Consider the following 12,453-nt stretch of genomic DNA (forward strand, 5'->3'; position numbering starts at 1 on the left):
AGGATATATCAGGAAAAAATCATGGAGGTTAGGGATTTAATAGGCAATGTTTTTGGAAATTGCATAATAAAACATTTAAATTTGAATAAGTATTCTGGCGCCAAATCCAATACTTGAACCAAAGTATTAGCCGTGTCACGAACCAATATATCGACAGCTAAATCCCGAACGGAAACATCGATAGTCCATCAAACATCGCTATAAATCCATCTATCGATTCTTATTATTCGATTGTTGTACAAGATTCGATAGCAGCATTTTAGTTCTAATAAGAAATTTTTATCAATACCAATACGCGGAACCATTTTAATTCCAATAAGAAATTACCAGCAATGCAACGGAAAATGCTGGACACTGTGAAAAACTATTGAAACTATTCGAAATCGTCGAAAAACAAAGGAAATTCCAATTGGAAAACCAATCAATTTAAAACGCTGTGCAAACAGGGTGCGTGTAACTGTGTGCGTGCGTGTGTGTATAAGCGCATACATATGTCGAGCGAGTGTGTGTGTGTTGAACACTTTTTTCTCTAATATATACCCATCTGCGCGCGCAGAAAAAATATAATTTCTTTTCCTCTGATTAGATTATTTAAAAACCGTTTTTCGATTTGTTTAATAAATAATTCCTTTTAAGCAATAATATATTTTACAAGAAAGTTTGAAAACCACAAAAGCAAGATTCTTATGTTTTTTCAGTCACTTGCGCCAGGTTCTCAACAAAAGGAACGAAAAACAGTGGCAGTGATTTAAACGTGTAAATAATATATAACAGAACTACTCGACAAGCAGAAAACCCAACATAAAAACCACAAAATAGCGTTAAATATGTATTATTTTTAAACAAACGTTGGGCGCTATCCCGTATGTTTACCAACACTGCTTACTTTCGCCCCACTAGTGTCAAACTGACAGTCGAACGGTACGGCAACTCTGCCAGCTGGAAGACCTTCGTTTTCACCAATTAGAAAATTACAAATTTTCCAATTGGACGAATTTAGTTAATTGAACGCACTTATTGGCTTTTCGTTTCGTCAGGTGTATCCAACTGGAGTGGGCGTGATTCGCGCGTGTATTTGTGGGTAGTTGAGGTGCGAGCGAGAGGCAGCATTAGAATTGCTTGTTATTCTTTCTTTGTTGTTTTATCTGTGGAAAAAAAGCTGACTGCGCGTGTATATGTGTGTGAAAGTGTGTATGTGCTATACATGCACACAAAGAATTTGCATAAAAAAGTGAGCAAGTAAAGGCATTACATATATGTAATCAAAGCAAAACGACACTGAAAGTACTTAAGAATGTGTGGAAAAAGAGAAAAAAAAAGGGGGGGGGGGGGGCAAGAACAACTTGTTCCCACCAAATTTGCCAATTAGAAAAGGCTTTGTATCCCAATTGGGGGCCAATTGAATCGTGTACAACGATCTGTGGAATTGAGAAATTTACAAAGTTGCACTCTTACACTCCTTGGAATGATTTATTTGCCAGAAATATTACCATAGCAGATGATGGTCGCGTACTATTTTCGATTTTTTGTTTCACGGACTGTTGTCTTTTGAGCGATTGCCTAATGTACACACACAAGTGTACACAACACAGTGGCGGACAAAAAAGTAGTGTACATAAAGTGTCCAAAGCTAAAAAAAATCAAAAATAAACATTTCCTTATCTGAAGAGAAGAATTTCTAAGCTTAACCCTTCATTAGTCAACCACAATATTGTTAATACTTTAAAAGAACATGTATGTATGAATCATGTTGGTAATGTTTTCATTGATTGTTGGACATCCTTATTCGGGTATTATTAAAAAGTGTAGAACATTTTTAGATATAAAAAAGATTTCTGCTCACATTCTTTACTAAAAATTGTATATAGATTTTGAAAATCCGATGTTTTTAAGTTGGTGTCTAAAAAAGTGCGCAACTACTTTTCTGACCCCTGGTGTGGTTGTATCTATGTGCATAAATTCCATCGATGCGGGGCGCAGGCGACCTTGAGAGTGAATCGAGTGTACCGCATACGCCATTCATGAGTGTCAATGACCTACGCTAACATTGGCCCACAGCGAAAGTTGCGAGTGCCACTCGGGCATTTCATTAACCGATCTTAAATTCACAAATTCCATTCCCCATTTCAGATCAGGATCACCAGCCAGTCGCACACCACCGAAAGCACAGCCGAGTGATCCACCGCTGCTCCCCACACAGACACGCAAGGACATCGCACGAAGGACCGAGGAGCGGCAGGATTGGGATCAGGAACAGCATTAGGAACTGAATTGGGATCTAGAACAGCAGCAGCAGGAGTAGGCTTACGGAGGACGGAATCGATTCTACCACCATGTTCACGGGCAAGCTGCAGATCAAGGTGTGCGAGGCGAGCGGCCTGCGGCCCACAGACTTCCAGAAGCGCCACAATCTCACCTTCGGTAAACTGGCCGACGAGCAGCTCATCGATCCCTATGTCTCCATAGATGTGGACGAGAGTCACTTTGGTGAGAGTTCTACTTATGGTATAAATACTTATTGGGGGTACCTTACTAACTCCTTTGTTAAGAAACATGTTGCATACTTAAAAGGGTGTTTAAACGGGCTTTAAGCTTAAGAGATAAAAAAGTAATAGTTGTTTATAAATCCAAAAAATGTTTAATAGTTAAATTCGATGTGCTAAAGAAAATGCTAAGGCCAACTTAACATATGAACTTTTAAAGTAAACTCCCAATAACGAAAGCAGAAAGAGTTGAAAGATATACATAAATCCTGTTTTTATTGATCATAATAATAATAAATAACTTAAATCTTCAGATCGAGCCACCACACGGCCAAAGACATTCGATCCTGTTTGGAACGAGCAGTTCGTCCACGATGTGTCCAATGTTAGCAACATTAACTTGACCGTCTTTCATGATGCCGCTCTGCCGCCAGATGATTTTGTGGCCAACTGCATCATTTCCTTCGAGGACCTCATGCAGAGCGAGACGGCTGTTCAAGATCTATGGGTACGTTTTATATTATACCTACTATATATCTTCTTAATTTCCTATTATAATAATATTTCTCTGAAACCCTACAGGTTAACTTGGAGCCCCAGGGAAAGATTCACGTCATTATTGAGCTGAAGAATCGCACTGGTACTTATAGATTTAATGATTATATGGCAAAGTTACTGATTTAAATATTAATTATGATGCTATTAGATAAAGCCAAAGCCGAGGCTGTTGTGGAGCACACCGTGGCCGTCAACAAGGAGTTCAAAGAGCGAGCTGGATTCAACCGCCGTCGCGGTGCCATGCGTCGTCGTGTCCATCAGGTCAGTTTTCATTTATCTATCCAAAGGATTCCACCTTATGAAGTCAAGAAGGTTCCTTAAATACTATAAGAAAGATCATTTAAACTTGATCGCTTCAATTGCTTAGAAGAAAATATGTTTTTTACAAGGCTTTATTAAGTATTTTCTTGACCTCCAAAGGTTTTTCTTCCAAATTATCCATTTATTTTTCTAACCTTTTCCCAATTCTTCCCCCCAGGTGAATGGTCACAAGTTCATGGCAACGTTTTTGCGTCAACCCACCTTCTGTTCGCATTGCCGCGAGTTTATCTGGTAAGTGGAGCCCAGCACACATAATCGTACAACTCTCGTAACGTACTCACAGCAGGGCTGAAACATCTCCGTACATCCCTAAGTTGTATCTGCAGTGATTAATCTGAACATGCATTTAGTTTCGGGACTTGATTTACACACACCTCTCACCATCTGAACTACTTTTGATTTGATTCGATTCGACTTGGGTTGATCTACTCTCCTTATCTCTATGTTCTTAATGTATCCATCACTCTATCACTCATCACATCCTCATCATCTCGCTCTACTGGCTCATATCTCTGGCTATTTTTTGGGGTGGCTCACTATATTATGCAGTTTTAATTTCCTTGGTTCTCTACACATCCATTGGCATTAACCTGGTTTCTCTAATGGGCAATAGCTGGCTTGGGTCGCTGCTGAGGGGATCATCTTGGGTTCACTATCAGATCATGCTTGATTTTTCTTATATGGGGCTACCATCGGCGATTCTCATCCATTCAAAAAAAATCAAACACACACTCGCACGCACACCACAAATTAAACACAAAAACACAACACTACCAATCATTCAGTTACCAAAAAAAATATATATACATACAATAGCCATGGAATTTCTTGCCTTTTTGCAGGGGAATTGGTAAACAAGGCTATCAATGTCAAGGTATGTGTTTTGCTTCAGACTAAACGGAATTAAAAACCAGAGCAGCTCAGCTCTGGCGCTTCGGAGCTCCAGGAAGAGCCCCCTACAAGCTATATCCAATCCATATCACTTTGCATTTGCTTGTTACGTTCGTTGTACGTTGTTCGTTGTTCGTTGTTCGTTATTCGTTGTTTGCTGTTGTCGTTGTTGATGTTGTTGCCCTTGGGTTTCTTTGGCTGCATTTTGAGATCAATGATATGTTTGTTTTTTTTTTTCTATATACCATACTCTGAAATATTATTGTCCAGCCTTCAGCATTGTCCAATGCATCGATCACCTTGCCTGAGTCACGATTGCCTAGGAATAGCCCCGGTATCCTGGCACAGGTCCTTTCCCACTGCACCATTAATCGATCTGGATGAGTGTCCCGTCCTTGTCTCCATCACATTGCATTCAAAAATTACATATGAAGGGGAATGCAAGTCTTGTATTACTAATCTGATTGAAATTCGAAATACGATTACCAGAAATTCTTTATAGGTTTAGTCTATTCTATATCTTTTATCGTAACAGAATAAGTTCATTACATCCTCATTTTAGTTTGTCCGTCTGTCCATTTATAGATACTTTTTCTCAACCCTATATTGTCATGCATGCTCTAAATAGGATCTTGTAGGATCTTGAGTTAGAAATTTAAGACAGGAAAAACACTCGAGATACGCCCATTTTAATAATATGAAAACTATAACAATGTCACTAAACTTAAAAATCAGGTTACTTTAGAGTTGGGATCATCATTGGTTCATATAAAAGCAATATCATCTTTAGTACTGATAAGACATGCATGATTATTTGTCTTTTTTGAGAATCTTTTAAAATTCAAGGGATCAAAAACACAATGTTCTTAACAAGATACTATTATAAGAAATTCTATAGGATTTCGTTTCCTTTACTTTTATTCATTGTTGTCATAAAAAAAACTGCTTATATGGCTCCTTTCGTCATTTCTCTCTTTTCTAAGTAGTTTTGGTTCCAATATCTGGCACGAATCATTTAAATGTTGTGATTAAAACCGAAACACTAATTAGAGCACAGACACAGACCAAGCACAACTTAACTCCACTGACCAACATGTGAATAATCACACTGCACAACAAGAAACAGTCGAAGGTTTATTAACTAATTATCTGTGCCCTCAGTCGTGATATTCGAGAAAGTATTTAATAGCCATTTGCTTGAAATTTCAAATGAATACCACGACTGGGGACTTTGTGTCTAACCCTGAATGTTTCAACGAGCTTAATTCAAACGAAATCCTGTATATATACACATTCGAATGTCTAGAGTCTAAGATTGAAGGAAGATCGCCCTGAAAAAAAGTATTATATCATAACAAATATCTTTATGATAGAGTAAGAGAACATAAGAACGAAATTCGATGTTTTAGCTTAATTGGATTGAACTTTATTTTTAAAAATTATTGATTTGATGGTTTCATTGATTTTTTAAAATGTTTTTTATGGGGTTTCTTAACCAATAATGCCTTACAGAAGACATCATAAAAACATAATAATGGCGAAGTTTGGAATAAGTATAGTAATATAATATAATATTAAAGAGAAAAGGACAAAATTAATTAGTTGATATCAGGGCGATCTTCTTTATATAGTTTTCATAGAGTTTTGGATAATTTGCCCTGCACTCTGCCATCGAAGAATTCTCGAAGCGTCAAATGCCAAGATTGGATATTAATTATTTCACCTCTGGTTTCTCTCCCCCCCAAAAAAAATCACTTCTAGTCTGCACGTTAGTTGTACATAAAAAATGTCACCAGTCCGTGGTGTCCAAGTGTCCGGGCATGCGAGATGAGGTAAGAGCCACTGAAATATCCCCACCAGAACTGGAGAAGTAAATTCTTTAAGTTATCTCCCCAGCAAACCAAAGTGGAGGTGGTGCCGGCGGGCCAAAGATTCAATGTGAATGTGCCCCATCGGTTTGTGGTGCACAGCTACAAGCGCTTCACCTTTTGCGACCACTGCGGTTCCCTGCTATATGGATTGATCAAGCAGGGATTGCAATGCGAGACCTGCGGGATGAATGTGCACAAGCGGTGCCAGAAGAATGTGGCCAATACGTGTGGCATCAACACCAAGCAGATGGCCGAGATCCTCAGTTCGCTGGGCATTTCGCCGGACAAGCAGCAGCCGCGTCGCTCCAAGTACTTGAATCAGCAGGGCGGCGAGGATAACTATGGGGCATCCCTGGGCGGCGATGGTGACGGTGCTCCGGGCCAGTCATTCCGCAGTGGAGCCCTATCGGCGGACAGTTTGGCCAACTCGACGACGACGCTGACCAGTGGTTATAATAGCAGCAGCTGTATGAGCCTGGCGGTGGGAGGATCTGGAGGTGGTTCTGGCGCCACAGGAGAGACTCGTCCCGGCAAGTGCTCCTTGCTGGACTTCAATTTCATCAAGGTGCTGGGCAAGGGCTCCTTTGGCAAGGTGATGCTGGCCGAGAAGAAGGGCACCGACGAGATCTATGCCATCAAGGTGCTCAAGAAGGATGCGATCATTCAGGACGACGACGTCGATTGCACCATGACCGAGAAGCGCATCCTGGCGCTGGCCGCCAACCATCCCTTCCTGACTGCGTTACATTCCTGTTTCCAGACCCCGGACCGCCTGTTCTTTGTGATGGAGTATGTGAATGGCGGCGATCTAATGTTCCAGATACAGAAGGCGCGTCGCTTCGAGGCCTCACGTGCCGCCTTCTATGCGGCGGAGGTGACATTGGCGCTGCAGTTCCTCCACACCCACGGCGTCATCTACCGCGACCTGAAGCTGGACAACATCCTGCTCGACCAGGAGGGCCACTGCAAGCTGGCCGATTTTGGTATGTGCAAGGAGGGCATCATGAACGGCATGCTGACCACCACCTTCTGCGGCACCCCCGACTACATTGCCCCGGAGATCCTCAAGGAGCAGGAGTATGGAGCCTCCGTCGACTGGTGGGCGCTGGGCGTCCTCATGTACGAGATGATGGCTGGCCAGCCGCCGTTCGAGGCGGACAACGAGGACGAGCTCTTCGACTCCATCATGCACGACGATGTCCTCTATCCGGTTTGGCTGTCCCGCGAGGCCGTCTCCATACTAAAGGGTGAGATGATCTAGCTTAAGCAGTCCTTAAGGGATTTATAACCCTTTCTTATGTTACCTTTTTCCCAGGTTTTCTCACCAAGAATCCGGAGCAGCGATTGGGTTGCACTGGCGATGAGAACGAGATACGCAAGCATCCATTTTTCAGCAAGCTGGACTGGAAGGAGCTGGAGAAGCGCAACATAAAGCCACCATTCCGACCGAAAATGGTGAGCTAATAATTATTATTTTACTTAAAAAAACCCTTTTTAATTGTAATATATCCCATAGAAAAATCCACGCGATGCCAACAACTTCGATGCGGAGTTCACCAAGGAGGATCCTGTACTCACACCTATTGGAAACGATGTGGTGCGCTGCATCAATCAGGACGAGTTCGCCGGCTTCTCGTTTGTGAATCCCAAATTCGGGCCGGAACGCAAAGTCTACTAAGGACCAACGATCCTAGTTCATGTTCACCTACCAGTTTGATTGGTCGCGATGCGATCTGGAGCCCCGCACAGATTGGGGCAAACCCTGGTCGGCGGCGTTACTGGTCAACCGGATCGTCATCGAGCCGAGCTGTCATCCAGCGTGTAGCGCTACCCCTAGCACAAGCAGTCTAATATTTTCATTTATAGTAACGCCCCACCCCCGTATCTCCCCATTGTTGTCTGTTTTCCGCCCCGTAGTCGTGGTCCTAGTTTCGTTAAAGGTCCCGTGTGTGTTGATCACTCATCCAGAACATCCAAACTACCAGTGCCAATTGTCGAAACTGCTAAGCTTCAACTTGAATTAAAGGCGCACAAGGACGCGAATTCTTCAGATCTTGTCATCCCCCACCCCCGAACGCCCCGAAAAACCTTAACCGCTTTAAGCTCCACACCTGTTGGAATTTATTTATGTTGTTTGCCAAGCCCAAAAAACCAACACAAAAAAAGAAGAAAAGAAGAAAATGGAACCCCCACCCCATCTAGTCAATGCCCAGTGGCTGAGTGCATTTTGTTATTAGTTATTTATTGATTGTTTGACGTGCCGAATCTCAAGTTTCGCACTCACAGACCGACAGCATCCAAGCAGAGCTCTATTTATGGGAGGCGAGGCACTTGCTCCAAGCGAATCTCAAGGGAATTTCTAACACAATAGCCGCAATGTGCCGTCTGTACTACACACAAAAAAAAAGAAAAAACAAACACACAATACATAAAAACGACCACATAAATCTAATTTCAATTTGTTTTATGTATTCGAAATCTTGCACAACTTCCTTCTCAAGTATTAAAGCGATATTATTTTAAAATTACCTTATTGTTATACATAAATATTTATAAAAGTGAAAAGAAAAGAAAAAACAAAAAACAAAATGAAGCCAAAAAACCCCTAATACAAACGCATACAATTTACCAACAAAGAGAAAGTAAAGCTAACTAATCATAGAGATAAAGCTAAAAACCCACAAAGAGAATGTCTATAAAATTCATATTAATTTATGCTAAACAAATTATGAATACAAGAAACCAAACGTGTTTAGTCTGTAAGCAAATGAAGTGGAAGTTAGGAGACAAAACAATATTAACGTGTATGTGTTGATTTTAAAGCCAAAGACTCAAAAGCTAAGTTCTATTCGAAACTAACTGCATTCAAATTGTAGCATATATTTGATTAATACTATTATTATTTACTCCATAGCAAAACCCTATTTCTGTTTCGTTTTCAGTCTAACACAGCAAGCGGAACTATGCTAAAATAAATCTTGAATGAATATATAATAATAATAATAACTATAATGTGAAAGAATAGCAAAGGATGGATAACAGATGATTTATTAACTATAAGCAGCGTTGTTAACTAAAAATCGTAAGGCAAAGGCAGGCATAAACACACATTTGTATGTAATAATAAACGCCCAGTGTCTAATAATATTTGTGAAATAGCGAGCCCAGCTAGTTACCCATTTACAATTTAAATGTTAACCCAAAGTATTTTCAAGAACGCATTTTACCAAAAAAGAAACATACAAATAACAAGCAAGAGTAACAAAAAAAATACGATGAATTCGAGGAGGAGTATAGGCAAAATGTTAAAAGCTATGAATAATTTTTTAAGCAATGCGCTCAAAGGCCTTTGCAAGGATAGAGGCGCGTATTCAATTAAAACTAAATAAAAAAAAACGTATAAGAACAAGCAAAATAAAGTAAAAACTCCAGCCAACAAGATGAACTCATATGAACATAGATATAGATCCTTGATACGGATCGGGAATAGGTCGAGAAAATGGCTGTATACGCCAATGGTTGAACAGAAAAAAAGGGTAAATATAATAGGAGAGAAACAGAAAAGGGATTATAGAACAAATCGCGTGACCGTAACCTGAGAACAAACTTACAAGTTATAGGAAAATGTGCAACCAAAAATGTTAGCTCTAAGCTCTCACCAAAAATACGCAAAGCTGAACGCTACCCCGCGCCCGCTGTTGTCTCCATCTACTACTTACTAAAACCCCGAAAAACTTATAGTAAATATATATCATGGCTTGCCAAAAACCAAAACCAAACAAAAAAAAAACCAAGGGTTCTTGAACTAAACTCTGAATGTACTCACTCGATCAGCTTAGCAAACTTTTTCTGGAGCCGCGCAGCTCAAGCAAAACAAACTCACACACCCACTTACATATGTGCAACTTTTTCATGTACCTTTCGCATCTTAGATACTTAAATGGATTATTAACGGAAGCCCCCGAAAAAATTGTTAACTGATCTAAGGCAAAAACTACACACAAACTACTAAGAAAATATACTGAATTATTTATGGAACGGCGTACAAAACTAAAGCGCAACAAAAAGAGAAATATGGTGGTTAGAATGTGACGGAATCATTGCAAAAGTAATAATATTCATAAACACAGAAAGTATTCAGAAAAAAACACTCACACAAAACACAATGAGCACACACACAAAGCAGATGAAAAACCAACTAAAACTGAGAAAAAACGGCAAAAATAAAGTTTAAGTTATGTTTAAACAAGAGATAAATAACTGTAACGGTAAAGTCGAAAGTCAACAGTTGATATGTTGTAAAAAAGCTATTAAATAAAAAGAAAAAAAAATCCAAAAAAAGAAAAGATTACCAAGGCAGGCAAGTGAGCGTAATTGAATGTTAAAGAAGCTACTAAATAAATGGTATGAGCAGAAGATGTGTGCAAAGATAACCAAAGAAAGCAAAATTGAAAACAAGAAAAATTGATTTATAACATTAAGTGAAAACTAATTAATAAATAAAGAGGTAACACCTATGAAAAATGTAACTGCTGTGTTTGAATTTGAAAATTACGGCATGGCCAGTTACGAAACGGGAATGTTAACGGTTATAAAAGTGATATGAAAGGAACAGGGGGAAATATCATTATTTGCTGTATGGATATTAATCATTTGTTAAACTACAATGAAATATTTTATAAATTAAGAATAGATCTTGGCATTATAATTTTTTTATTCCTGATTTAAACTTATCAAATTCGAATTAACGTTTGGACAGGCCATTAGCGGTTAACATTTCTGTTATTGAAAAGTTATCGCTGAGTTATCGGCTGTTAACTAACAGCGCACATGTTGACACCAGAAGAAGAAGAAGCAGAGCCAAAACAAATAAATATTTGTTGAATTTATTTTATTAATTTAAAGGCGAAAAACAAGTGCTAGCCAAGATGCCGAAGGTCAAAACGGAAAAGAAAAGCCGCGTTCACAACGAGGTTCAGAAGCAGGGTAAGTAAATTATCCATAAATGTCACAATTCGACAAACTGTTAGGTATTCCTTGCAAACCCGAAAGCTGATTATAACTATCATTTGCAGGAATCGTCTTCAACAAGGACTTTGGCCAGCACATTCTGAAGAATCCCCTGGTTATCACCACCATGCTGGAGAAGGCTGCCCTCAGGGCAACCGATGTGGTGCTGGAAATTGGTCCCGGTACGGGAAACATGACCGTTCGGATGCTGGAGCGGGCGAAAAAGGTGATTGCCTGCGAAATTGACACCCGTTTGGCTGCCGAATTGCAAAAGCGTGTCCAGGCCACTCCGCTGCAGCCCAAGCTGCAGGTGCTCATCGGCGACTTCCTCAAGGCGGAGCTTCCCTTCTTCGATCTGTGCATAGCCAACGTGCCGTACCAGATCAGTTCGCCACTGATCTTCAAGTTGCTGCTGCACCGGCCACTCTTCCGGTGCGCCGTTCTCATGTTCCAACGCGAATTCGCCCAGCGTTTGGTTGCCAAGCCAGGCGAGAAGCTATACTGCCGCCTGAGTATCAATACCCAGCTGCTGGCCCGCGTGGACATGCTCATGAAGGTGGGCAAGAACAACTTCAGGCCGCCACCAAAGGTTGAGAGCAGTGTGGTCCGTCTGGAGCCGAAGAACCCACCGCCACCGGTCAACTTCACCGAGTGGGATGGCCTTACGCGAATCGCCTTCCTCCGCAAGAACAAGACGCTGGCAGCCACCTTTAAGGTCACCTCCGTGATGGAGATGCTGGAGAAGAACTACAGGGTGTATCGCTCACTCAGAAATGAGGTAAGGACTAGCATATTCTATCTATATTTAATTTTCTCCTCAAACAACACGATATACCTTCCATTAGCCAATCGAAGAGAACTTCAACATGCAGGATAAAGTCATCGGCATCTTGGAGGCGCAGGATATGGCTACCAAGCGCGCGAGAACCATGGACATTGACGACTTCATGAAGCTCTTGCTGGCTTTTAATTCAGCGGGCATTCACTTCAATTAGTTTTATTTACTCTCTAGATCGTTAAACTTTGTACAATTTTACCAACATTAATATAAATGTTAAACCCACGAAGTATGGTTGACTCTCAGTTTGTTTATAACCAAACTGGTTCCTTTCTGGTACAGTAAATATACATTAACGATGTCAGCCAAGATCTAAATATGTTAATATTAAATTTATAGTTTAAATCCGTCTTAAAAACATTTGTTTGATCGTCATGAAATTTTGTGTTACTATTCACTTGAACAATATTAAAAGAATTAACTTTCAATAATTGTATTTTCGGCTAAATAATCTCAGATTTTCCACATTGTTATCTACTGT

At 40.3% G+C, this 12,453-nt stretch overlaps 2 protein-coding genes across 7 annotated transcripts; both read left to right on the forward strand.

The window, feature by feature from the left end:
• Window positions 1-238: 238 nt before the first annotated feature.
• Pkc98E (Protein kinase C) lies at window positions 239-10,653 on the forward strand. Of its 6 annotated transcripts, none has more exons than XM_065866003.2 (11): window positions 239-447; window positions 2,131-2,487; window positions 2,798-2,991; window positions 3,066-3,123; window positions 3,190-3,302; window positions 3,520-3,593; window positions 4,205-4,236; window positions 6,015-6,085; window positions 6,138-7,371; window positions 7,440-7,579; window positions 7,641-10,653. In XM_065866003.2, exons 2-11 carry the CDS (start codon window positions 2,334-2,336, stop codon window positions 7,800-7,802), a joined length of 2,232 nt encoding a protein of 743 aa, XP_065722075.1. In that variant the 5' UTR covers window positions 239-447; window positions 2,131-2,333; the 3' UTR covers window positions 7,803-10,653. The 6 variants fall into 6 exon arrangements, with proteins under 6 accessions (XP_065722075.1, XP_016926357.3, XP_065722076.1 ...); XM_017070868.4 differs by having other exon boundaries at window positions 240-447; window positions 6,150-7,371; XM_065866004.2 differs by lacking the exon at window positions 239-447 and adding an exon at window positions 923-1,231.
• A 291-nt stretch (window positions 10,654-10,944) lies between these two features.
• On the forward strand, window positions 10,945-12,201 carry LOC108007213 (probable dimethyladenosine transferase). The gene is made up of 3 exons (XM_017070847.4): window positions 10,945-11,110; window positions 11,200-11,912; window positions 11,980-12,201. The coding sequence occupies exons 1-3, from the start codon at window positions 11,053-11,055 to the stop codon at window positions 12,127-12,129; spliced, it is 921 nt and encodes a 306-aa protein (XP_016926336.4). The 5' UTR covers window positions 10,945-11,052; the 3' UTR covers window positions 12,130-12,201.
• Window positions 12,202-12,453: the final 252 nt, after the last annotated feature.

Source organism: Drosophila suzukii, chromosome 3 (assembly GCF_043229965.1).
Source record: "Drosophila suzukii chromosome 3, CBGP_Dsuzu_IsoJpt1.0, whole genome shotgun sequence".
Classification (NCBI taxonomy): Eukaryota; Metazoa; Arthropoda; class Insecta; order Diptera; family Drosophilidae; genus Drosophila; species Drosophila suzukii.

Bases quoted from the DNA above. Each gene is read 5' to 3' on its own strand.
- Pkc98E (XM_065866003.2), top strand. From the start codon at position 2,334: ATGTTCACGGGCAAGCTGCAGATCAAGGTGTGCGAGGCGAGCGGCCTG. The intron at 2,488-2,797 runs GTGAGAGTTCTA...TTAAATCTTCAG, and splicing joins TGTGGACGAGAGTCACTTTG to ATCGAGCCACCACACGGCCA. The intron at 7,580-7,640 runs GTGAGCTAATAA...TATATCCCATAG, and splicing joins CACCATTCCGACCGAAAATG to AAAAATCCACGCGATGCCAA.
- LOC108007213 (XM_017070847.4), top strand. From the start codon at position 11,053: ATGCCGAAGGTCAAAACGGAAAAGAAAAGCCGCGTTCACAACGAGGTT. The intron at 11,111-11,199 runs GTAAGTAAATTA...TATCATTTGCAG, and splicing joins CAACGAGGTTCAGAAGCAGG to GAATCGTCTTCAACAAGGAC. The intron at 11,913-11,979 runs GTAAGGACTAGC...ACCTTCCATTAG, and splicing joins ATCGCTCACTCAGAAATGAG to CCAATCGAAGAGAACTTCAA.